The sequence below is a fragment of the Salvelinus alpinus genome, chromosome 7 (assembly GCF_045679555.1).
Source record: "Salvelinus alpinus chromosome 7, SLU_Salpinus.1, whole genome shotgun sequence".
Lineage (NCBI taxonomy): Eukaryota > Metazoa > Chordata > Actinopteri > Salmoniformes > Salmonidae > Salvelinus > Salvelinus alpinus.
Genome location: NC_092092.1, coordinates 17,253,797 through 17,280,052, shown reverse-complemented (window position 1 = coordinate 17,280,052; position 26,256 = coordinate 17,253,797). Strand labels below are relative to the sequence as shown.

General features: G+C 49.8%; 1 protein-coding gene across 1 annotated transcript in view; it reads right to left on the bottom strand.

Annotated features, from left to right (window-relative positions):
* Positions 1 to 1,283: 1,283 nt before the first annotated feature.
* Positions 1,284 to 26,256, bottom strand: part of mrpl2 (mitochondrial ribosomal protein L2) — a 32,394-nt gene continuing 7,421 nt past the window's right edge. Inside the window, exons 3-8 of the mRNA XM_071409298.1 lie at positions 23,909 to 24,092; positions 23,633 to 23,774; positions 22,540 to 22,655; positions 19,722 to 19,832; positions 2,851 to 2,924; positions 1,284 to 1,843 (exon numbers count right to left, since the gene is read on the bottom strand). Of these exons, the coding sequence (XP_071265399.1) occupies positions 1,634 to 1,843; positions 2,851 to 2,924; positions 19,722 to 19,832; positions 22,540 to 22,655; positions 23,633 to 23,774; positions 23,909 to 24,092 (837 nt within the window). The 3' untranslated portion in view covers positions 1,284 to 1,633. The remainder of the gene's footprint in view (positions 1,844 to 2,850; positions 2,925 to 19,721; positions 19,833 to 22,539; positions 22,656 to 23,632; positions 23,775 to 23,908; positions 24,093 to 26,256) is intronic.

Sequence of the window (26,256 nt, the reverse complement as noted above, 5' to 3'; positions counted from 1 at the left end):
TTCAACCTCATGGCTTGGTTTTTGCTATGACATGCACTGTAAACTGTGGGACCTTCTATAGACAGGTGTGTGTCTCTTTCCAAATCATGTCCAATCAATTGAATTTACCACAGGTGGACTCCAATCAAGTTGTAGAAACATCTCAAGGAGGATCAATGGAAACAGGATGCACCTGAGCTCAATTTCAAGTCTCATAACAAAGGGTCTGAATACTTACGGAAATATTTTTGTAAAAAAAATGTTTTAAAACGTTTTTTTTTATATAAAAAAATGTTTAAAAAATTCACTTTCTCATTATGGGGATGAGTGAAAAAAATTTATTCAATTAATTTCAGAATAAGGCTGTAACTAAATGTGGAAAAGTCAAGGGGTCAGAATACTTTCCAGATGCACTGTATGGAATAACTATAATATATCACTATCTATGTGTGGAATAACTATAATAGACCACTATCTATGTGTGGAATAACTATAATATATCACTATCTATGTGTGGAATAACTATAATAGACCACTATCTATGTGTGGAATAACTATAATATATCACTATCTATGTGTGGAATAACTATAATAGACCACAATCTATGTGTGGAATAACTATAATATATCACTATCTATGTGTGGAATAACTATAATAGACCACTATCTATGTGTGGAATAACTATAATATATCACTATCTATGTGTGGAATAACTATAATAGACCACTATCTATGTGTGGAATACTATAATATATCACTATCTATGTGTGGAATAACTATAATATATCACTATCTATGTATGGAATAACTATAATAGACCACTATCTATGTGTGGAATAACTATAATAGATCACTATCTATGTATGGAATAACTATAATAGACCACTATCTATGTGTGGAATAACTATAATATATCACTATCTATGTGTGGAATAACTATAATAGTTGTCTATGTGTGGAATAACTATAATAGACCACTATCTATGTATGGAATAACTATAATAGACCACTATCTATGTATGGAATAACTATAATAGATAGTTGTCTATGTATGGAATAACTTTGATAGGAGGCTGTTGTATCCATATGAAGATTCCAACAAGAGCTGGACTGCCCCAACTCTATAATAGACCACTATCTATAAGGACCCCTAACCGAACTCTAGCTGGTCTTAGCCAACTTTCCTAAATATTCTAGCAACTCACTCATCCCGCTTTTGAAACCGCCTCCCAGGTGTCTTTGCACAAACTTTGTTTTAACAGATGACATTTTGAAAAACCATTTAAGAAAACATGGGTTAACCTTTGAATGTTTCACTATGGATGTAAATGTGTTTTATTGTTTGGTTTCCTTCCAAACTCTCCCCAGGAGCAGCTGTGTTTAATAAAGTGTGGAACCTTGTCTACTTCCCCAAGCCTCATTCTCTACCCACACTTCAGTTAAATCAGTTCATTTCACAAAATCCATGTCATAACAGACCAAAACATTGTCACAAAACTACATAACTGAAAACACTGAGAATCTTACAGAGTAATCACTGACAGAGACAGCTCTGTCCATTAACATCATTGCCTCTGATCCATCTAAAAAGAGAGAGAAGAGGTGGCGACTCCTGCAATGCTAGTCCTGTTGCATACAGAGTTTAGCACATGTTTAGTTGGCAGACACGGAAGGCAGGTTAATATAACTCTTCATGGGGGGTAGTGGTTTGATCTTGCGTCCGGCCCAGCCACCTTTCCTCTTCCACAAGCCGCTGGAAGGCCGGATGCCGAGCCAACGGTTCCTGCCAGCTTTACCAATGATCCGTTTGTTGTGATCGATGTTGGACACCCGTCCCACTGTGACCATGCATGTCTCAAACACCTGGAAACAGAAGACAAGAGCTGGTGAGGTGCAGTCAGAGCATCAGCTTCTAGAATCTAGATCTGGTGAGGTGCAGTCAGAGCATCAGCTTCTAGAATCTAGATCTGGTGAGGTGCAGTCAGAGCATCAGCTTCTAGAATCTAGATCTGGTGAGGTGCAGTCAGAGTGTAAACAGATGGTCAAACCATTTAAAATCATCGTAAAGGCCTCTAAAATCATTGATTATGACATCAGTAATTGTCTTAAAATAAATATTGATATTATTTTGAAATAATATATTTTAAATAAAGGGAGGCACCAGATAATCTGGTCCAAATGCAGACAGTGGAAGGATAAAATACAATGTTTAGATGCAACAAACGTTGATCAGATAGTGATTGGATCTTAATGATCAGATGACGAGACTCACAGTTACGTAAAGTGTAAACGAGGCTACGTACAGCCAAACCAGAAGACAACAGTGAGTATATTACCTGAATGTGCTGTTTAGATGGACAGTAATCTCACCTGCATCTGCTGTTTAGATGCAGTAATCTCACCTGCATCTGCTGTTTAGATGGACAGTAATCTCACCTGAATGTGCTGTTTAGATGCAGTAATCTCACCTGAATGTGCTGTTTAGATGCAGTAATCTCACCTGAATGTGCTGTTTAGATGGACAGTAATCTCACCTGCATCTGCTGTTTAGATGGACAGTAATCTCACCTGAATCTGCTGTTTAGATGCAGTAATCTCACCTGAATGTGCTGTTTAGATGGACAGTAATCTCACCTGCATCTGCTGTTTAGATGGACAGTAATCTCACCTGAATGTGCTGTTTAGATGGACAGTAATCTCACCTGAATGTGCTGTTTAGATGGACAGTAATCTCACCTGCATCTGCTGTTTAGATGCAGTAATCTCACCTGCATCTGCTGTTTAGATGGACAGTAATCTCACCTGAATCTGCTGTTTAGATGGACAGTAATCTCACCTGAATCTGCTGTTTAGATGGACAGTAATCTCACCTGAATCTGCTGTTTAGATGGCAGCTGTACAATCGCTGTTCCGCTGACTTTACGAAGTAACACTCCACTCGTACCTACAACCACAATAAAACTGATTCAATAGTGATCAGACTCATTATTACTCCACTTCTAATGTATGAGATGGAGATTGTTTACTTGCAGCCCGGATAGGGATCAGGGTTAGGGGACAGTGGTAAAGGTTACCTGCAGCACGGATAGGGATCAGGGGTTAGAGGTCAGTGGTTATGGGTAAAGGTTACCTGCAGCCCGGATAGGGATCAGGGGTTAGGGGACAGTGGTAAAGGTTACCTGCAGCACGGATAGGGATCAGGGGTTAGAGGTCAGTGGTTATGGGTAAAGGTTACCTGCAGCCCGGATAGGGATCAGGGGTTAGGGGACAGTGGTAAAGGTTACCTGCAGCCCGGATAGGGATCAGGGGTTAGGGGACAGTGGTAAAGGTTACCTGCAGCCCGGATAGGGATCAGGGGACAGTGGTAAAGGTTACCTGCAGCACGGATAGGGATCAGGGGTTAGAGGTCAGTGGTTATGGGTAAAGGTTACCTGCAGCCCGGATAGGGATCAGGGGTTAGGGGACAGTGGTAAAGGTTACCTGCAGCACGGATAGGGATCAGGGGTTAGAGGTCAGTGGTTATGGGTAAAGGTTACCTGCAGCCCGGATAGGGATCAGGGGTTAGGGGACAGTGGTAAAGGTTACCTGCAGCCCGGATAGGGATCAGGGGTTATGGGACAGTGGTAAAGGTTACCTGCAGCACGGATAGGGATCAGGGGTTAGAGGTCAGTGGTTATGGGTAAAGGTTACCTGCAGCCCGGATAGGGATCAGGGGTTAGGGGACAGTGGTAAAGGTTACCTGCAGCCCGGATAGGGATCAGGGGTTAGGGGACAGTGGTAAAGGTTACCTGCAGCCCGGATAGGGATCAGGGTTAGAGGACAAGGGTAAAGGTTACCTGCAGCACGGATAGGGATCAGGGGTTAGAGGTCAGTGGTTATGGGTAAAGGTTACCTGCAGCCCGGATAGGGATCAGGGGTTAGGGTACAGTGGTAAAGGTTACCTGCAGCACGGATAGGGATCAGGGTTAGAGGACAGTGGTAAAGGTTACCTGCAGCCCGGATAGGGATCAGGGGTTAGGGGACAGTGGTAAAGGTTACCTGCAGCCCGGATAGGGATCAGGGGTTAGGGGACAGTGGTAAAGGTTACCTGCAGCCCGGATAGGGATTAGGGTTAGAGGACAGTGGTAAAGGTTACCTGCAGCCCGGAGAGGGATCAGGGGTTAGGGGACAGTGGTAAAGGTTACCTGCAGCCCGGATAGGGATCAGGGGTTAGGGGACAGTGGTAAAGGTTACCTGCAGCCCGGATAGGGATCAGGGTTAGAGGACAGTGGTAAAGGTTACCTGCAGCCCGGATAGGGATCAGGGGTTAGGGGACAGTGGTAAAGGTTACCTGCAGCACGGATAGGGATCAGGGTTAGAGGACAGTGGTAAAGGTTACCTCCAGCACGGATAGGGATCAGGGGTTAGGGGACAGTGGTAAAGGTTACCTGCAGCCCGGATAGGGATCAGGGTTAGAGGTCAGTGGTTATGGGTAAAGGTTACCTCCAGCACGGATAGGGATCAGGGTTAGAGGACAGTGGTAAAGGTTACCTGCAGCCCGGATAGGGATCAGGATTAGAGGACAGTGGTAAAGGTTACCTGCAGCCCGGATAGGTATCAGGGTTAGAGGACAGTGGTAAAGGTTACCTGCAGCCCGGATAGGGATCAGGGTTAGAGGACAGTGGAAAAGGTTACCTGCAGCCCGGATAGGGATCAGGGTTAGAGGACAAGGGTAAAGGTTACCTGCAGCACGGATAGGGATCAGGGGTTAGAGGACAGTGGTAAAGGTTACCTGCAGCACGGATAGGGATCAGGGGACAGTGGTAAAGGTTACCTGCAGCACGGATAGGGATCAGGGTTAGAGGACAAGGGTAAAGGTTACCTGCAGCACGGATAGGGATCAGGGTTAGAGGGCAGTGGTAAAGGTTACCTGCAGCACGGATAGGGATCAGGGGTTAGGGGACAGTGGTAAAGGTTACCTGCAGCACGGATAGGGATCAGGGTTAGAGGACAGTGGTAAAGGTTACCTGCAGCACGGATAGGGATCAGGGGTTAGGGGACAGTGGTAAAGGTTACCTGCAGCACGGATAGGGATCAGGGTTAGAGGACAGTGGTAAAGGTTACCTGCAGCCCGGATAGGGATCAGGGGACAGTGGTAAAGGTTACCTGCAGCACGGATAGGGATCAGGGTTAGAGGACAGTGGTAAAGGATACCTGCAGCCCGGATAGGGATCAGGGGACAGTGGTAAAGGTTACCTGCAGCACGGATAGGGATCAGGGTTAGAGGACAGTGGTAAAGGTTACCTCCAGCACGGATAGGGATCAGGGGTTAGGGGACAGTGGTAAAGGTTACCTGCAGCCCGGATAGGGATCAGGGATCAGGGGTTAGGGGACAGTGGTAAAGGTTACCTGCAGCACGGATAGGGATCAGGGTTAGAGGACAGTGGTAAAGGTTACTTGCAGCCCGGATAGGGATCAGGGTTAGGGGACAGTGGTAAAGGTTACCTGCAGCACGGATAGGGATCAGGGTTAGAGGACAGTGGTAAAGGTTACCTGCAGCCCGGATAGGGATCAGGGGACAGTGGTAAAGGTTACCTGCAGCCCGGATAAGGATCAGGGGTTAGGGGACAGTGGTAAAGGTTACCTGCAGCCCGGATAGGGATCAGGGTTAGAGGACAGTGGAAAAGGTTACCTGCAGCCCGGATAGGGATCAGGGTTAGAGGACAAGGGTAAAGGTTACCTGCAGCACGGATAGGGATCAGGGTTAGAGGACAGTGGTAAAGGTTACCTGCAGCCCAGATAGGGATCAGGGTTAGAGGACAGTGGTAAAGGTTACCTGCAGCCCGGATAGGGATCAGGGGTTAGAGGACAGTGGTAAAGGTTACCTGCAGCACGGATAGGGATCAGGGGTTAGGGGACAGTGGTAAAGGTTACCTGCAGCCCGGATAGGGATCAGGGGACAGTGGTAAAGGTTACCTGCAGCCCGGATAGGTATCAGGGTTAGAGGACAGTGGTAAAGGTTACCTGCAGCCCGGATAGGGATCAGGGTTAGAGGACAGTGGTAAAGGTTACCTGCAGCACGGATAGGGATCAGGGGTTAGAGGTCAGTGGTTATGGGTAAAGGTTACCTGCAGCCCGGATAGGGATCAGGGGTTAGGGGACAGTGGTAAAGGTTACCTGCAGCACGGATAGGGATCAGGGGTTAGAGGTCAGTGGTTATGGGTAAAGGTTACCTGCAGCCCGGATAGGGATCAGGGGTTAGGGGACAGTGGTAAAGGTTACCTGCAGCCCGGATAGGGATCAGGGGTTAGGGGACAGTGGTAAAGGTTACCTGCAGCCCGGATAGGGATCAGGGGACAGTGGTAAAGGTTACCTGCAGCACGGATAGGGATCAGGGGTTAGAGGTCAGTGGTTATGGGTAAAGGTTACCTGCAGCCCGGATAGGGATCAGGGGTTAGGGGACAGTGGTAAAGGTTACTGCAGCACGGATAGGGATCAGGGGTTAGAGGTCAGTGGTTATGGGTAAAGGTTACCTGCAGCCCGGATAGGGATCAGGGGTTAGGGGACAGTGGTAAAGGTTACCTGCAGCCCGGATAGGGATCAGGGGTTATGGGACAGTGGTAAAGGTTACCTGCAGCACGGATAGGGATCAGGGGTTAGAGGTCAGTGGTTATGGGTAAAGGTTACCTGCAGCCCGGATAGGGATCAGGGGTTAGGGGACAGTGGTAAAGGTTACCTGCAGCCCGGATAGGGATCAGGGGTTAGGGGACAGTGGTAAAGGTTACCTGCAGCCCGGATAGGGATCAGGGTTAGAGAACAAGGGTAAAGGTTACCTGCAGCACGGATAGGGATCAGGGGTTAGAGGTCAGTGGTTATGGGTAAAGGTTACCTGCAGCCCGGATAGGGATCAGGGGTTAGGGTACAGTGGTAAAGGTTACCTGCAGCACGGATAGGGATCAGGGTTAGAGGACAGTGGTAAAGGTTACCTGCAGCCCGGATAGGGATCAGGGGTTAGGGGACAGTGGTAAAGGTTACCTGCAGCCCGGAGAGGGATCAGGGGTTAGGGGACAGTGGTAAAGGTTACCTGCAGCCCGGATAGGGATTAGGGTTAGAGGACAGTGGTAAAGGTTACCTGCAGCCCGGAGAGGGATCAGGGGTTAGGGGACAGTGGTAAAGGTTACCTGCAGCCCGGATAGGGATCAGGGGTTAAGGGACAGTGGTAAAGGTTACCTGCAGCCCGGATAGGGATCAGGGTTAGAGGACAGTGGTAAAGGTTACCTGCAGCCCGGATAGGGATCAGGGGTTAGGGGACAGTGGTAAAGGTTACCTGCAGCACGGATAGGGATCAGGGTTAGAGGACAGTGGTAAAGGTTACCTCCAGCACGGATAGGGATCAGGGGTTAGGGGACAGTGGTAAAGGTTACCTGCAGCCCGGATAGGGATCAGGGTTAGAGGTCAGTGGTTATGGGTAAAGGTTACCTCCAGCACGGATAGGGATCAGGGTTAGAGGACAGTGGTAAAGGTTACCTGCAGCCCGGATAGGGATCAGGATTAGAGGACAGTGGTAAAGGTTACCTGCAGCCCGGATAGGTATCAGGGTTAGAGGACAGTGGTAAAGGTTACCTGCAGCCCGGATAGGGATCAGGGTTAGAGGACAGTGGAAAAGGTTACCTGCAGCCCGGATAGGGATCAGGGTTAGAGGACAAGGGTAAAGGTTACCTGCAGCACGGATAGGGATCAGGGGTTAGAGGACAGTGGTAAAGGTTACCTGCAGCACGGATAGGGATCAGGGGACAGTGGTAAAGGTTACCTGCAGCACGGATAGGGATCAGGGTTAGAGGACAAGGGTAAAGGTTACCTGCAGCACGGATAGGGATCAGGGTTAGAGGACAGTGGTAAAGGTTACCTGCAGCACGGATAGGGATCAGGGGTTAGGGGACAGTGGTAAAGGTTACCTGCAGCACGGATAGGGATCAGGGTTAGAGGACAGTGGTAAAGGTTACCTGCAGCACGGATAGGGATCAGGGGTTAGGGGACAGTGGTAAAGGTTACCTGCAGCACGGATAGGGATCAGGGTTAGAGGACAGTGGTAAAGGTTACCTGCAGCCCGGATAGGGATCAGGGGACAGTGGTAAAGGTTACCTGCAGCACGGATAGGGATCAGGGTTAGAGGACAGTGGTAAAGGATACCTGCAGCCCGGATAGGGATCAGGGGACAGTGGTAAAGGTTACCTGCAGCACGGATAGGGATCAGGGTTAGAGGACAGTGGTAAAGGTTACCTCCAGCACGGATAGGGATCAGGGGTTAGGGGACAGTGGTAAAGGTTACCTGCAGCCCGGATAGGGATCAGGGATCAGGGGTTAGGGGACAGTGGTAAAGGTTACCTGCAGCACGGATAGGGATCAGGGTTAGAGGACAGTGGTAAAGGTTACTTGCAGCCCGGATAGGGATCAGGGTTAGGGGACAGTGGTAAAGGTTACCTGCAGCACGGATAGGGATCAGGGTTAGAGGACAGTGGTAAAGGTTACCTGCAGCCCGGATAGGGATCAGGGTTAGGGGACAGTGGTAAAGGTTACCTGCAGCCCGGATAGGGATCAGGGGTTAGGGGACAGTGGTAAAGGTTACCTGCAGCCCGGATAGGGATCAGGGTTAGAGGACAGTGGAAAAGGTTACCTGCAGCCCGGATAGGGATCAGGGTTAGAGGACAAGGGTAAGGGTTACCTGCAGCACGGATAGGGATCAGGGTTAGAGGACAGTGGTAAAGGTTACCTGCAGCCCGGATAGGGATCAGGGTTAGGGGACAGTGGTAAAGGTTACCTGCAGCCCGGATAAGGATCAGGGGTTAGGGGACAGTGGTAAAGGTTACCTGCAGCCCGGATAGGGATCAGGGTTAGAGGACAGTGGAAAAGGTTACCTGCAGCCCGGATAGGGATCAGGGTTAGAGGACAAGGGTAAAGGTTACCTGCAGCACGGATAGGGATCAGGGTTAGAGGACAGTGGTAAAGGTTACCTGCAGCCCAGATAGGGATCAGGGTTAGAGGACAGTGGTAAAGGTTACCTGCAGCCCGGATAGGGATCAGGGGTTAGAGGACAGTGGTAAAGGTTACCTGCAGCACGGATAGGGATCAGGGGTTAGGGGACAGTGGTAAAGGTTACCTGCAGCCCGGATAGGGATCAGGGGACAGTGGTAAAGGTTACCTGCAGCCCGGATAGGTATCAGGGTTAGAGGACAGTGGTAAAGGTTACCTGCAGCCCGGATAGGGATCAGGGTTAGAGGACAGTGGTAAAGGTTACCTGCAGCACGGATAGGGATCAGGGGTTAGGGGACAGTGGTAAAGGTTACCTGCAGCCCGGATAGGGATCAGGGGACAGTGGTAAAGGTTACCTGCAGCACGGATAGGGATCAGGGGTTAGAGGTCAGTGGTTATGGGTAAAGGTTACCTGCAGCCCGGATAGGGATCAGGGGTTAGGGGACAGTGGTAAAGGTTACCTGCAGCACGGATAGGGATCAGGGGTTAGAGGTCAGTGGTTATGGGTAAAGGTTACCTGCAGCCCGGATAGGGATCAGGGGTTAGGGGACAGTGGTAAAGGTTACCTGCAGCCCGGATAGGGATCAGGGGTTAGGGGACAGTGGTAAAGGTTACCTGCAGCCCGGATAGGGATCAGGGGACAGTGGTAAAGGTTACCTGCAGCACGGATAGGGATCAGGGGTTAGAGGTCAGTGGTTATGGGTAAAGGTTACCTGCAGCCCGGATAGGGATCAGGGGACAGTGGTAAAGGTTACCTGCAGCACGGATAGGGATCAGGGGTTAGAGGTCAGTGGTTATGGGTAAAGGTTACCTGCAGCCCGGATAGGGATCAGGGGTTAGGGGACAGTGGTAAAGGTTACCTGCAGCCCGGATAGGGATCAGGGGTTATGGGACAGTGGTAAAGGTTACCTGCAGCACGGATAGGGATCAGGGGTTAGAGGTCAGTGGTTATGGGTAAAGGTTACCTGCAGCCCGGATAGGGATCAGGGGTTAGGGGACAGTGGTAAAGGTTACCTGCAGCCCGGATAGGGATCAGGGGTTATGGGACAGTGGTAAAGGTTACCTGCAGCCCGGATAGGGATCAGGGTTAGAGGACAAGGGTAAAGGTTACCTGCAGCACGGATAGGGATCAGGGGTTAGAGGTCAGTGGTTATGGGTAAAGGTTACCTGCAGCCCGGATAGGGATCAGGGGTTAGGGTACAGTGGTAAAGGTTACCTGCAGCACGGATAGGGATCAGGGTTAGAGGACAGTGGTAAAGGTTACCTGCAGCCCGGATAGGGATCAGGGGTTAGGGGACAGTGGTAAAGGTTACCTGCAGCCCGGAGAGGGATCAGGGGTTAGGGGACAGTGGTAAAGGTTACCTGCAGCCCGGATAGGGATTAGGGTTAGAGGACAGTGGTAAAGGTTACCTGCAGCCCGGAGAGGGATCAGGGGTTAGGGGACAGTGGTAAAGGTTACCTGCAGCCCGGATAGGGATCAGGGGTTAGGGGACAGTGGTAAAGGTTACCTGCAGCCCGGATAGGGATCAGGGTTAGAGGACAGTGGTAAAGGTTACCTGCAGCACGGATAGGGATCAGGGGTTAGGGGACAGTGGTAAAGGTTACCTCCAGCACAGATAGGGATCAGGGTTAGAGGACAGTGGTAAAGGTTACCTGCAGCCCGGATAGGGATCAGGGTTAGAGGACAGTGGTAAAGGTTACCTGCAGCCCGGATAGGGATCAGGGTTAGAGGACAGTGGTTAGGGGTAAAGGTTACCTGCAGCACGGATAGGGATCAGGGGTTAGGGGACAGTGGTAAAGGTTACCTGCAGCCCGGATAGGGATCAGGGTTAGAGGTCAGTGGTTAGGGGTAAAGGTTACCTGCAGCACGGATAAGGATCAGGGTTAGAGGACAGTGGTAAAGGTTACCTGCAGCACGGAGAGGGATCAGGGGTTAGGGGACAGTGGTAAAGGTTACCTGCAGCCCGGATAGGGATCAGGGTTAGAGGTCAGTGGTTAGGGGTAAAGGTTACCTGCAGCACGGATAAGGATCAGGGTTAGAGGACAGTGGTAAAGGTTACCTGCAGCCCGGATAGGGATCAGGGGTTAGAGGTCAGTGGTAAAGGTTACCTGCAGCACGGATAGGGATCAGGGGTTAGGGGACAGTGGTAAAGGTTACCTGCAGCACGGATAGGGATCAGGGTTAGAGGACAAGGGTAAAGGTTACCTGCAGCACGGATAGGGATCAGGGTTAGAGGACAGTGGTAAAGGTTACCTGCAGCCCGGATAGGGATCAGGGGTTAGGGGACAGTGGTAAAGGTTACCTGCAGCACGGATAGGGATCAGGGTTAGAGGACAGTGGTAAAGGTTACCTCCAGCACGGATAGGGATCAGGGGTTAGGGGACAGTGGTAAAGGTTACCTGCAGCCCGGATAGGGATCAGGGTTAGAGGTCAGTGGTTATGGGTAAAGGTTACCTCCAGCACGGATAGGGATCAGGGTTAGAGGACAGTGGTAAAGGTTACCTGCAGCCCGGATAGGTATCAGGGTTAGAGGACAGTGGTAAAGGTTACCTGCAGCCCGGATAGGGATCAGGATTAGAGGACAGTGGTAAAGGTTACCTGCAGCCCGGATAGGTATCAGGGTTAGAGGACAGTGGTAAAGGTTACCTGCAGCCCGGATAGGGATCAGGGGTTAGAGGTCAGTGGTAAAGGTTACCTGCAGCACGGATAGGGATCAGGGGTTAGGGGACAGTGGTAAAGGTTACCTGCAGCCCGGATAGGTATCAGGGTTAGAGGTCAGTGGTAAAGGTTACCTGCTGCACGGATAGGGATCAGGGGACAGTGGTAAAGGTTACCTGCAGCACGGATAGGGATCAGGGTTAGAGGACAAGGGTAAAGGTTACCTGCAGCACGGATAGGGATCAGGGTTAGAGGACAGTGGTAAAGGTTACCTGCAGCACGGATAGGGATCAGGGGTTAGGGGACAGTGGTAAAGGTTACCTGCAGCACGGATAGGGATCAGGGTTAGAGGACAGTGGTAAAGGTTACCTGCAGCACGGATAGGGATCAGGGGTTAGGGGACAGTGGTAAAGGTTACCTGCAGCACGGATAGGGATCAGGGTTAGAGGACAGTGGTAAAGGTTACCTGCAGCCCGGATAGGGATCAGGGGACAGTGGTAAAGGTTACCTGCAGCACGGATAGGGATCAGGGTTAGAGGACAGTGGTAAAGGATACCTGCAGCCCGGATAGGGATCAGGGGACAGTGGTAAAGGTTACCTGCAGCACGGATAGGGATCAGGGTTAGAGGACAGTGGTAAAGGTTACCTCCAGCACGGATAGGGATCAGGGGTTAGGGGACAGTGGTAAAGGTTACCTGCAGCCCGGATAGGGATCAGGGATCAGGGGTTAGGGGACAGTGGTAAAGGTTACCTGCAGCACGGATAGGGATCAGGGTTAGAGGACAGTGGTAAAGGTTACCTGCAGCCCGGATAGGGATCAGGGGTTAGGGGACAGTGGTAAAGGTTACCTGCAGCACAGATAGGGATCAGGGTTAGAGGACAAGGGTAAAGGTTACCTGCAGCACGGATAGGGATCAGGGTTAGAGGACAGTGGTAAAGGTTACCTGCAGCCCGGATAGGGATCAGGGTTAGAGGTCAGTGGTTATGGGTAAAGGTTACCTCCAGCACGGATAGGAATCAGGGTTAGAGGACAGTGGTAAAGGTTACCTGCAGCCCGGATAGGGATCAGGGTTAGAGGACAGTGGTAAAGGTTACCTGCAGCCCGGATAGGGATCAGGGGACAGTGGTAAAGGTTACCTGCAGCCCGGAGAGGTATCAGGGTTAGAGGACAGTGGTAAAGGTTACCTGCAGCCCGGATAGGGATCAGGGGTTAGAGGTCAGTGGTAAAGGTTACCTGCAGCCCGGATAGGGATCAGGGGTTAGAGGTCAGTGGTAAAGGTTACCTGCAGCACGGATAGGGATCAGGGGTTAGAGGACAGTGGTAAAGGTTACCTGCAGCCCGGATAGGGATCAGGGTTAGGGGACAGTGGTAAAGGTTACCTGCAGCACGGATAGGGATCAGGGGTTAGGGGACAGTGGTAAAGGTTACCTGCAGCACGGATAGGGATCAGGGTTAGAGGACAGTGGTAAAGGTTACCTGCAGCCCGGAGAGGGATCAGGGGTTAGGGGACAGTGGTAAAGGTTACCTGCAGCACGGATAGGGATCAGGGTTAGAGGACAAGGGTAAAGGTTACCTGCAGCACGGATAGGGATCAGGGTTAGAGGACAGTGGTAAAGGTTACCTCCAGCACGGATAGGGATCAGGGGTTAGGGGACAGTGGTTATGGGTAAAGGTTACCTGCAGCCCGGATAGGGATCAGGGGTTAGGGGACAGTGGTAAAGGTTACCTGCAGCCCGGATAGGGATCAGGGGTTAGGGGACAGTGGTAAAGGTTACCTGCAACACGGATAGGGATCAGGGTTAGAGGACAGTGGTAAAGGTTACCTGCAGCCCGGATAGGGATCAGGGGTTAGAGGACAGTGGTAAAGGTTACCTGCAGCACGGATAGGGATCAGGGGACAGTGGTAAAGGTTACCTGCAGCACGGATAGGGATCAGGGTTAGAGGACAAGGGTAAAGGTTACCTGCAGCACGGATAGGGATCAGGGTTAGAGGACAGTGGTAAAGGTTACCTGCAGCCCGGATAGGTATCAGGGTTAGAGGACAGTGGTAAAGGTTACCTGCAGCCCGGATAGGGATCAGGGGTTAGAGGTCAGTGGTAAAGGTTACCTGCAGCACGGATAGGGATCAGGGGTTAGGGGACAGTGGTAAAGGTTACCTGCAGCCCGGATAGGGATCAGGGGTTAGAGGACAGTGGTAAAGGTTACCTGCAGCACGGATAGGGATCAGGGGACAGTGGTAAAGGTTACCTGCAGCCCGGAGAGGGATCAGGGGTTAGGGGACAGTGGTAAAGGTTACCTGCAGCCCGGATAGGGATTAGGGTTAGAGGACAGTGGTAAAGGTTACCTGCAGCCCGGAGAGGGATCAGGGGTTAGGGGACAGTGGTAAAGGTTACCTGCAGCCCGGATAGGGATCAGGGGTTAGGGGACAGTGGTAAAGGTTACCTGCAGCCCGGATAGGGATCAGGGTTAGAGGACAGTGGTAAAGGTTACCTGCAGCACGGATAGGGATCAGGGGTTAGGGGACAGTGGTAAAGGTTACCTCCAGCACAGATAGGGATCAGGGTTAGAGGACAGTGGTAAAGGTTACCTGCAGCCCGGATAGGGATCAGGGTTAGAGGACAGTGGTAAAGGTTACCTGCAGCCCGGATAGGGATCAGGGTTAGAGGACAGTGGTTAGGGGTAAAGGTTACCTGCAGCCCGGATAGGGATCAGGGTTAGAGGTCAGTGGTTAGGGGTAAAGGTTACCTGCAGCACGGATAAGGATCAGGGTTAGAGGACAGTGGTAAAGGTTACCTGCAGCACGGAGAGGGATCAGGGGTTAGGGGACAGTGGTAAAGGTTACCTGCAGCCCGGATAGGGATCAGGGTTAGAGGTCAGTGGTTAGGGGTAAAGGTTACCTGCAGCACGGATAAGGATCAGGGTTAGAGGACAGTGGTAAAGGTTACCTGCAGCCCGGATAGGGATCAGGGGTTAGAGGTCAGTGGTAAAGGTTACCTGCAGCACGGATAGGGATCAGGGGTTAGGGGACAGTGGTAAAGGTTACCTGCAGCACGGATAGGGATCAGGGTTAGAGGACAAGGGTAAAGGTTACCTGCAGCACGGATAGGGATCAGGGTTAGAGGACAGTGGTAAAGGTTACCTGCAGCCCGGATAGGGATCAGGGGTTAGGGGACAGTGGTAAAGGTTACCTGCAGCACGGATAGGGATCAGGGTTAGAGGACAGTGGTAAAGGTTACCTCCAGCACGGATAGGGATCAGGGGTTAGGGGACAGTGGTAAAGGTTACCTGCAGCCCGGATAGGGATCAGGGTTAGAGGTCAGTGGTTATGGGTAAAGGTTACCTCCAGCACGGATAGGGATCAGGGTTAGAGGACAGTGGTAAAGGTTACCTGCAGCCCGGATAGGTATCAGGGTTAGAGGACAGTGGTAAAGGTTACCTGCAGCCCGGATAGGGATCAGGATTAGAGGACAGTGGTAAAGGTTACCTGCAGCCCGGATAGGTATCAGGGTTAGAGGACAGTGGTAAAGGTTACCTGCAGCCCGGATAGGGATCAGGGGTTAGAGGTCAGTGGTAAAGGTTACCTGCAGCACGGATAGGGATCAGGGGTTAGGGGACAGTGGTAAAGGTTACCTGCAGCCCGGATAGGTATCAGGGTTAGAGGTCAGTGGTAAAGGTTACCTGCTGCACGGATAGGGATCAGGGGACAGTGGTAAAGGTTACCTGCAGCACGGATAGGGATCAGGGTTAGAGGACAAGGGTAAAGGTTACCTGCAGCACGGATAGGGATCAGGGTTAGAGGACAGTGGTAAAGGTTACCTGCAGCACGGATAGGGATCAGGGGTTAGGGGACAGTGGTAAAGGTTACCTGCAGCACGGATAGGGATCAGGGTTAGAGGACAGTGGTAAAGGTTACCTGCAGCACGGATAGGGATCAGGGGTTAGGGGACAGTGGTAAAGGTTACCTGCAGCACGGATAGGGATCAGGGTTAGAGGACAGTGGTAAAGGTTACCTGCAGCCCGGATAGGGATCAGGGGACAGTGGTAAAGGTTACCTGCAGCACGGATAGGGATCAGGGTTAGAGGACAGTGGTAAAGGATACCTGCAGCCCGGATAGGGATCAGGGGACAGTGGTAAAGGTTACCTGCAGCACGGATAGGGATCAGGGTTAGAGGACAGTGGTAAAGGTTACCTCCAGCACGGATAGGGATCAGGGGTTAGGGGACAGTGGTAAAGGTTACCTGCAGCCCGGATAGGGATCAGGGATCAGGGGTTAGGGGACAGTGGTAAAGGTTACCTGCAGCACGGATAGGGATCAGGGTTAGAGGACAGTGGTAAAGGTTACCTGCAGCCCGGATAGGGATCAGGGGTTAGGGGACAGTGGTAAAGGTTACCTGCAGCACAGATAGGGATCAGGGTTAGAGGACAAGGGTAAAGGTTACCTGCAGCACGGATAGGGATCAGGGTTAGAGGACAGTGGTAAAGGTTACCTGCAGCCCGGATAGGGATCAGGGTTAGAGGTCAGTGGTTATGGGTAAAGGTTACCTCCAGCACGGATAGGAATCAGGGTTAGAGGACAGTGGTAAAGGTTACCTGCAGCCCGGATAGGGATCAGGGTTAGAGGACAGTGGTAAAGGTTACCTGCAGCCCGGATAGGGATCAGGGGACAGTGGTAAAGGTTACCTGCAGCCCGGAGAGGTATCAGGGTTAGAGGACAGTGGTAAAGGTTACCTGCAGCCCGGATAGGGATCAGGGGTTAGAGGTCAGTGGTAAAGGTTACCTGCAGCCCGGATAGGGATCAGGGGTTAGAGGTCAGTGGTAAAGGTTACCTGCAGCACGGATAGGGATCAGGGGTTAGAGGACAGTGGTAAAGGTTACCTGCAGCCCGGATAGGGATCAGGGTTAGGGGACAGTGGTAAAGGTTACCTGCAGCACGGATAGGGATCAGGGGTTAGGGGACAGTGGTAAAGGTTACCTGCAGCACGGATAGGGATCAGGGTTAGAGGACAGTGGTAAAGGTTACCTGCAGCCCGGAGAGGGATCAGGGGTTAGGGGACAGTGGTAAAGGTTACCTGCAGCACGGATAGGGATCAGGGTTAGAGGACAAGGGTAAAGGTTACCTGCAGCACGGATAGGGATCAGGGTTAGAGGACAGTGGTAAAGGTTACCTCCAGCACGGATAGGGATCAGGGGTTAGGGGACAGTGGTTATGGGTAAAGGTTACCTGCAGCCCGGATAGGGATCAGGGGTTAGGGGACAGTGGTAAAGGTTACCTGCAGCCCGGATAGGGATCAGGGGTTAGGGGACAGTGGTAAAGGTTACCTGCAACACGGATAGGGATCAGGGTTAGAGGACAGTGGTAAAGGTTACCTGCAGCCCGGATAGGGATCAGGGGTTAGAGGACAGTGGTAAAGGTTACCTGCAGCACGGATAGGGATCAGGGGACAGTGGTAAAGGTTACCTGCAGCACGGATAGGGATCAGGGTTAGAGGACAAGGGTAAAGGTTACCTGCAGCACGGATAGGGATCAGGGTTAGAGGACAGTGGTAAAGGTTACCTGCAGCCCGGATAGGTATCAGGGTTAGAGGACAGTGGTAAAGGTTACCTGCAGCCCGGATAGGGATCAGGGGTTAGAGGTCAGTGGTAAAGGTTACCTGCAGCACGGATAGGGATCAGGGGTTAGGGGACAGTGGTAAAGGTTACCTGCAGCCCGGATAGGGATCAGGGGTTAGAGGACAGTGGTAAAGGTTACCTGCAGCACGGATAGGGATCAGGGGACAGTGGTAAAGGTTACCTGCAGCACGGATAGGGATCAGGGTTAGAGGACAAGGGTAAAGGTTACCTGCAGCACGGATAGGGATCAGGGTTAGAGGACAGTGGTAAAGGTTACCTGCAGCACGGATAGGGATCAGGGGTTAGGGGACAGTGGTAAAGGTTACCTGCAGCACGGATAGGGATCAGGGTTAGAGGACAGTGGTAAAGGTTACCTGCAGCACGGATAGGGATCAGGGGACAGTGGTAAAGGTTACCTGCAGCACGGATAGGGATCAGGGTTAGAGGACAGTGGTAAAGGTTACCTGCAGCCCGGATAGGGATCAGGGGACAGTGGTAAAGGTTACCTGCAGCCCGGATAGGGATCAGGGGACAGTGGTAAAGGTTACCTGCAGCACGGATAGGGATCAGGGTTAGAGGACAGTGGTAAAGGTTACCTCCAGCACGGATAGGGATCAGGGGTTAGGGGACAGTGGTAAAGGTTACCTGCAGCCCGGATAGGGATCAGGGGTTAGGGGACAGTGGTAAAGGTTACCTGCAGCACGGATAGGGATCAGGGGACAGTGGTAAAGGTTACCTGCAGCCCGGATAGGTATCAGGGTTAGAGGACAGTGGTAAAGGTTACCTGCAGCCCGGATAGGGATCAGGGGTTAGAGGTCAGTGGTAAAGGTTACCTGCAGCCCGGATAGGGATCAGGGGTTAGAGGTCAGTGGTAAAGGTTACCTGCAGCACGGATAGGGATCAGGGGTTAGAGGACAGTGGTAAAGGTTACCTGCAGCCCGGATAGGGATCAGGGTTAGGGGACAGTGGTAAAGGTTACCTGCAGCACGGATAGGGATCAGGGGTTAGGGGACAGTGGTAAAGGTTACCTGCAGCACGGATAGGGATCAGGGTTAGAGGACAGTGGTAAAGGTTACCTGCAGCCCGGAGAGGGATCAGGGGTTAGGGGACAGTGGTAAAGGTTACCTGCAGCACGGATAGGGATCAGGGTTAGAGGACAGTGGTAAAGGTTACCTCCAGCACGGATAGGGATCAGGGGTTAGGGGACAGTGGTCATGGGTAAAGGTTACCTGCAGCCCGGATAGGGATCAGGGGTTAGGGGACAGTGGTAAAGGTTACCTGCAGCCCGGATAGGGATCAGGGGTTAGAGGACAGTGGTAAAGGTTACCTGCAGCACGGATAGGGATCAGGGGACAGTGGTAAAGGTTACCTGCAGCACGGATAGGGATCAGGGTTAGAGGACAAGGGTAAAGGTTACCTGCAGCACGGATAGGGATCAGGGTTAGAGGACAGTGGTAAAGGTTACCTGCAGCACGGATAGGGATCAGGGGTTAGGGGACAGTGGTAAAGGTTACCTGCAGCACGGATAGGGATCAGGGGTTAGGGGACAGTGGTAAAGGTTACCTGCAGCACGGATAGGGATCAGGGTTAGAGGACAGTGGTAAAGGTTACCTGCAGCCCGGATAGGGATCAGGGGACAGTGGTAAAGGTTACCTGCAGCCCGGATAGGTATCAGGGTTAGAGGACAGTGGTAAAGGTTACCTGCAGCCCGGATAGGGATCAGGGGTTAGAGGTCAGTGGTTAGGGGTAAAGGTTACCTGCAGCCCGGATAGGGATCAGGGTTAAAGGACAGTGGTAAAGGTTACCTGCAGCCCGGATAGGGATCAGGGTTAGAGGACAGTGGTAAAGGTTACCTGCAGCCCGGATAGGAATCAGGGGTTAGAGGTCAGTGGTTATGGGTAAAGGTTACCTGCAGCACGTATAGGGATCAGGGGTTAGAGGTCAGTGGTTATGGGTAAAGGTTACCTGCAGCCCGGATAGGGATCAGGGGTTAGGGGACAGTGGTTATGGGTAAAGGTTACCTGCAGCCCGGATAGGGATCAGGCTTAGGGGACAGTGGTAAAGGTTACCTGCAGCCCGGATAGGGATCAGGGGTTAGAGGTCAGTGGTTATGGGTAAAGGTTACCTGCAGCCCGGATAGGGATCAGGGGTTAGGGGACAGTGGTTATGGGTAAAGGTTACCTGCAGCCCGGATAGGGATCAGGGGTTAGAGGTCAGTGGTTATGGGTAAAGGTTACCTGCAGCCCGGATAGGGATCAGGGGTTAGGGGACAGTGGTTATGGGTAAAGGTTACCTGCAGCCCGGATAGGGATCAGGGGTTAGGGGACAGTGGTTATGGGTAAAGGTTACCTGCAGCACGGATAGGGATCAGGGGTTAGAGGTCAGTGGTTATGGGTAAAGGTTACCTGCAGCACGGATAGGGATCAGGGGTTAGAGGTCAGTGGTTATGGGTAAAGGTTACCTGCAGCACGGATGTAGGTGGCTCCTTTCCCAGGATACAGTTCCAGGTTGTTGACCAGAGTTCCAACAGGAAGAGCTCCCAGGGGGAACGAGTCTCCTTCTTTAGCCGAAACTAGAGGACATCATGACAGAAACATTAGAATATTATACAGACATACAATATACATTACAGACTGGAGACAACATACATTATAACAGACTTGAGAGAGCTCCAAAATCTTGTGGAGAGGACACATGGGTTATAAACAGCTCCATTATCTTGGAGAGGACACATGGGTTATAAACAGCTCCATTATCTTGTGGAGGACACATGGGTTATAAACAGCTCCATTATCTTGTGGAGGACACATGGGTTATAAACAGCTCCATTATCTTGGAGAGGACACATGGGTTATAAACAGCTCCAATATCTTGTGGAGGACACATGGGTTATAAACAGCTCCATTATCTTGTGGAGGACACATGGGTTAGAAACAGCTCCATTATCTTGGAGAGGACACGTAGGTTAGAAACAGCTCCATTATCTTATGTGGACAGGTGGGTTAGAAACAGCTCCATTATCTTGTGGAAAGGACACGTAGGTTAGAAACAGCTCCATTATCTTGTGTGGACAGGTGGGTTAGAAACAGCTCCATTATCTTGTGGAAAGGACATGTGGGTTAGAAACAGCTCCATTATCTTGTGGAGAGGACATGTGGGTTAGAAACAGCTCCATTGTCTTGTGGAGAGGACACGTAGGTTAGAAACAGCTCCATTGTCTTGTGGAGGACAGGTGGGTTAGAAACAGCTCCATTATCTTGTGGAGAGGACACATGGGTTAGAAACAGCTCCATTATCTTGGAGAGGACACGTAGGTTAGAAACAGCTCCATTATCTTGACAGGTGAGTTAGAAACAGCTCCATTATCTTGAGGACAGGTGAGTTAGAAACAGCTCCATTATCTTGTGGAGGACAGGTGAGTTAGAAACAGCTCCATTATCTTGTGGAGGACAGGTGGGTTAGAAACAGCTCCATTATCTTGTGGAGGACAGGTGGGTAAGAAACAGCTCCATTATCTTGTGGAGGACAGGTGGGTTAGAAACAGCTCCATTATCTTGTGGAGGACAGGTGGGTTAGAAACAGCTCCATTATCTTGTGGACAGGTGGGTTAGAAACAGCTCCATTATCTTGTGGAGGACAGGTGGGTTAGAAACAGCTCCATTATCTTGTGGAGGACAGGTGGGTTAGAAACAGCTCCATTATCTTGTGGAGGACAGGTGGGTTAGAAACAGCTCCATTATCTTGTGGAGGACAGGTGGGTTAGAAACAGCTCCATTATCTTGTGGACAGGTGGGTTAGAAACAGCTCCATTATCTTGTGGAGGACAGGTGGGTTAGAAACAGCTCCATTATCTTGTGGAGGACAGGTGGGTTAGAAACAGCTCCATTATCTTGTGGAGGACAGGTGGGTTAGAAACCGCTCCATTATCTTGAGGACAGGTGGGTTAGAAACCGCTCCATTATCTTGTGGAGGACAGGTGAGTTAGAAACAGCTCCATTATCTTGTGGAGGACAGGTGGGTTAGAAACAGCTCCATTATCTTGTGGAGGACAGGTGAGTTAGAAACCGCTCCATTATCTTGTGGAGGACAGGTGAGTTAGAAACCGCTCCATTATCTTGTGGAGGACAGGTGAGTTAGAAACAGCTCCATTATCTTGTGGAGGACAGGTGGGTTAGAAACCGCTCCATTATCTTGTGGAGGACAGGTGGGTTAGAAACAGCTCCATTATCTTGTGGAGAGGACAGGTGGGTTAGAAACAGCTCCATTATCTTATGGAGAGGACAGGTGAGTTAGAAACAGCTCCATTATCTTGTGGAGGACAGGTGGGTTAGAAACAGCTCCATTATCTTGTGGAGGACAGGTAGGTTAGAAACAGCTCCATTATCTTGTGGAGGACAGGTGGGTTAGAAACAGCTCCATTATCTTGTGGAGGACAGGTGGGTTAGAAACAGCTCCATTATCTTGTGGAGGACAGGTGGGTTAGAAACAGCTCCATTATCTTGTGGACAGGTGGGTTAGAAACAGCTCCATTATCTTGTGGAGGACAGGGGAGTTAGAAACCGCTCCATTATCTTGTGGAGGACAGGCGAGTTAGAAACAGCTCCATTATCTTGTGGAGGACAGGTGGGTTAGAAACCGCTCCATTATCTTGTGGAGGACAGGTGGGTTAGAAACAGCTCCATTATCTTGTGGAGAGGACAGGTGGGTTAGAAACAGCTCCATTATCTTGTGGAGGACAGGTGGATTAGAAACGGCTCCATTATCTTATGGAGAGGACAGGTGAATTAGAAACAGCTCCATTATCTTGTGGAGGACAGGCGAGTTAGAAACAGCTCCATTATCTTGTGGAGGACAGGTGGGTTAGAAACCGCTCCATTATCTTGTGGAGGACAGGTGGGGTAGAAACAGCTCCATTATCTTGTGGAGAGGACAGGTGGGTTAGAAACAGCTCCATTATCTTGTGGAGGACAGGTGGATTAGAAACGGCTCCATTATCTTATGGAGAGGACAGGTGTATTAGAAACAGCTCCATTATCTTGTGGAGAGGACAGGTGGGTCGAGCCCGGGCTAAATTCCCAATCTGTCCATCATGGCCACCAAATCTTCCCTAGCTTAGAATTGGCTCATTCATCCCCCTTCCTCTCCCCTGTAACTATTCTCCCATTGTGTTCAGTCAACTTACGTGGTAAATGAAGGATAAAATGAAAATAGAAAAAGCCAGGAGGTTTGACTGAAGCTTCCACACAGTGCAGCAGCTAGGGTTTAGATGGGGGTCTTACCTGCCATGCGGCCGATAGTCCCAGAGGTTTTAATGAGGTCTCCAACTTGCATGTTCTCTGTAGCAATAATCCAACGCTTCCTCTTGCCTCCTGCCACCAGAGCTATTTCTGCAGATCTGTTATGAAACACCAATAGATATCACTTAGGCAGCGAACGTCTTCTAGATTCACATAGAAAAAGACCAGTAGATACACTACCGGTCAAAAGTTTTATAACACCTACTCATTCAAGGGTTTTTCTTTATTTTTACTAAACTCAACAAAAAAAGAAACATCTCACTGTCAACTGTGTTTATTTTCAGCAAACTGAACATGTGTAAATATTTGTATGAACATAACAAGATTCAACAACTGAGACATAAACTGAACAAGTTCCACAGACATGTGACTAACAGACATGGAATAATGTGTCCCTGAACAAAGGATCTGGGGGGGGGTCAAAATCTTCTGATAAATTATGTCAATTAGCCTTTGTCAATTGGAGGTGTACCTGTGGATGTTTTTCAAGGCCTACATTTAAACTCAGTGCCTCCCTAGCTTGACATCATGGGAAAATCAAAAGAAATCAGTCAAGACCTCCAAATTTTATTTTATACCTCCACAAGTCTTGTTCATCCTTGGGAGCAATTCCCAAATGCCTGAAGGTACCACGTTCATCTGTACAAACAATAGTACGCAAGTATAAACACCATGGGACCACGCAGCCGTCATACCTCTCAGGAAGGAGACGCGTTCTGTCTCCTAGAGATGAATGTACTGTGGTGCGAAAAGTGCAAATCAATCCCAGAACAACAGCAAAAGGACCTTGTACAGAAGTATCTATATCCACAGTAAAACGAGTCCTATATCGACATAACCTGAAAGGCCGCTCAGCAAGGAAGAAGCCACTGCTCCAAAATGGTATAAAAAAGCCAGACTACGGCTGCAAAGGCAGCAGCTACTCTTCCTACTTGAACACTGTGCTCCTTCATTTTTTATTTAGGAGCACATGTAGTCCTTGGGGAAAAAGTTAGAGTAGAGCCCTGCAAGAGGTTAGGGCGGGGGCCGCCAACAGGGTTAAGGTGGGGGCCACCAAAAAGAGTAATTCTCATACCTGCAGGGGTCATACCGGACCTCCATCACCCTCTCCTCGAAGGTCTGCTCCTCTCTGCCTGGTTCATAGCGGAGACGCTGGAAGTCAATCCAACGGTATCTCTGTTTATGGCCTCCTCCAATACCATGTGTACGAACCCTCCCTGTAGGTTAGGAGGGAAATATAGCTCAATCAATGGTATGTCTGTCCCAGTCAGTCTCATTGTCTGATGGTGTACTACGGGTAGGATGTAGGTAGGGGTTAGTCTGTCTGATGGTGTACTACGGATAGGGTTACCAGAGTGATCTCTGCCTCCAGTCTTCTTCATGCCTATAGGTCTAATGGTGTATTTCTCCCTCTGTTTCCATGCGTTTCTGTTCTGCTCCAGACAGGCTGTAGTCAGGAAGCCTCGCCACCCAGAGCAGGTTAGAGAGGGAAACATGGAGCTGGTCTGGGACCGGAGCACCGTCTGTCCTGCTGTCTATGAACAACAAACACAGTGCATTTGGAAAGTATTTCGGACCCCTGGACTTTTTCTACATTGTGTTAAGTTAAATTAGGCTGTTTTAAAAAATAAATGAAAATAACATGTTTTTCATCAATCTACACAACCCATAATGACAAAGCAAAAACTGGTTTAGAAATGTTTGCAAAAAAAAAATGCATAAAACAAAAAAAGAATACCTTTTTACATAAAAGTATTTCAGACCCTTTGCTATGAGACTCGAAATTGAGCTCAGGTGCATCCTTTTTCCATTGATCAACCTTGAGATGTTTCTACAACTTGGAGTCCACCTGTGGTCATTTCAACTGATTGGACATGATTTGGGAAGGCACACACCTGTTTATACAAGATCCCACACTTGACAGTGCATGTCAGAGCAAAAACCAAGCCATGAGGTCGAAGGAATTGTCCACAGAGCTCCGAGACAGGATTGAGTCGAGGCACAGATGTGGGTAGGGTACCAAAACATTTCTGCAGCATTGAAGGTCTAAGAACACAGTGGCCTCCATCATTCTTAAATGGAAGTTTGGAACCACCAAGGTTCTTCCTAGAGCTGGCCGCCCGGCAAAACTGAGCAATGAGGGGAGAAAGGCCTTCGTAAGGAATGTGACCAAGAACCCGATGGTCACCGACAGAGCTAAAGAGTTCCTCTGTGGAGATGGGAGAACCTTCCAGAAGGACAACCATCTCTGCAGCACTCCACCAATCAGGCATTTATAGTAGAGTGGCCAGACAGAAGCCACTCCTCAGTAAAAGGCAAATGACAGCCCACTTGGAGTTTGTCAAAAGGCACCTAAAGGACTCTCAGACCATGAGAAACAGGATTCTCTGGTCTGATGAAACCAAGATTTAACTCCTTGGCCTGAATACCAAGCGTCACGTCTGGAGGAAACCTGGCACCATCCCTACGATGAAGCATGGCGGTGGCAGCATCATGATGTGTGGATGTTTTACAGTGGCAGGGACTGGGAGAATAGTTTGGATCGAGGGAAAGATGGAGCTAAGTACGAAGAGATCCTTGATGATAACCGTCTCCAGAGCGCTCAGGACCTCAGACTGATGAGCCGGTTCACCTTCCAACAAGAAAACGACCCTAAGCACACAGCCAAGACAACGCAGGAGTGGCTTTGGGACAAGTCTCTGTATGTCCTTGAGTTGCCCAACCAGAGACCAGACTTGAACCTATCTGGAGAGACCTGAAAATAGCTGAGAGAATCTGCAGAGAAGGGAGAAACTCCCCAATTACAGGTGTTCCAACCTTGTAGTGTCATACCCAAGGCTGTAAATCGCTGCCAAAGGTGCTTCAACAAATTACTGAGTTAAAGAGTCTGAATACTTATGAACATGTAATGTGCTCTGTTTTTATTTGTAATACATCTGCAAAAATGTCTAAACCTGTTTTGGCTTTTTCATTATGTGGTATTGTGTGTAGATTGATGAGGGGGGGAAAAAACACATTTTAGAATAAGGCTGTAATGTAAAAAAAAAAAAAGAAAAGGTCAAGGGGTCTGAATACTTTCCAAATTCACTCACACACACACACAGTAACAGTTTGGACACACTCATTCAAGGATTCCTCTTTATTTTTATTATTTTCTACATTGTAGAATAATAGTTAAGACAAACTATTAAATAACACATATGAAATCATGTAGTAAGCAAAAATAAAGTGTTAAACACCTTTGCCCTGATGACAGCTGTACACTCCACCAACTTTCAGCTTTTCAAATCAAATTGTATTTGTCACATGCGCTTACAAGCTCTTAACCAACAAAGTAGTTTTTCCAACAGTTTTGAAGGAGTTCCCACATATGCTGAGCACTTGTTGGCTGCTTTACCTTCACTCTGCGGTCCAACTCATCCCAATTGGAGGGGAAAAAACAAGATGTACCAGTCAAACATGTGTTTTGTCTTGTCCGTGTAAATATTGTTTTACCCTTGTTTTTTCTTTTCATATACAGTGGGGAGAACAAGTATTTGATACACTGCCGATTTTGCAGGTTTTCCTACTTACAAAGCATGTAGAGGTCTGTAATTTTTATCATAGGTACACTTCAACTGTGAGAGACGGAATCTAAAACAAAAATCCAGAAAATCACATTGTATGATTTTTAAATAATTAATTTGCATTTTATTGCAT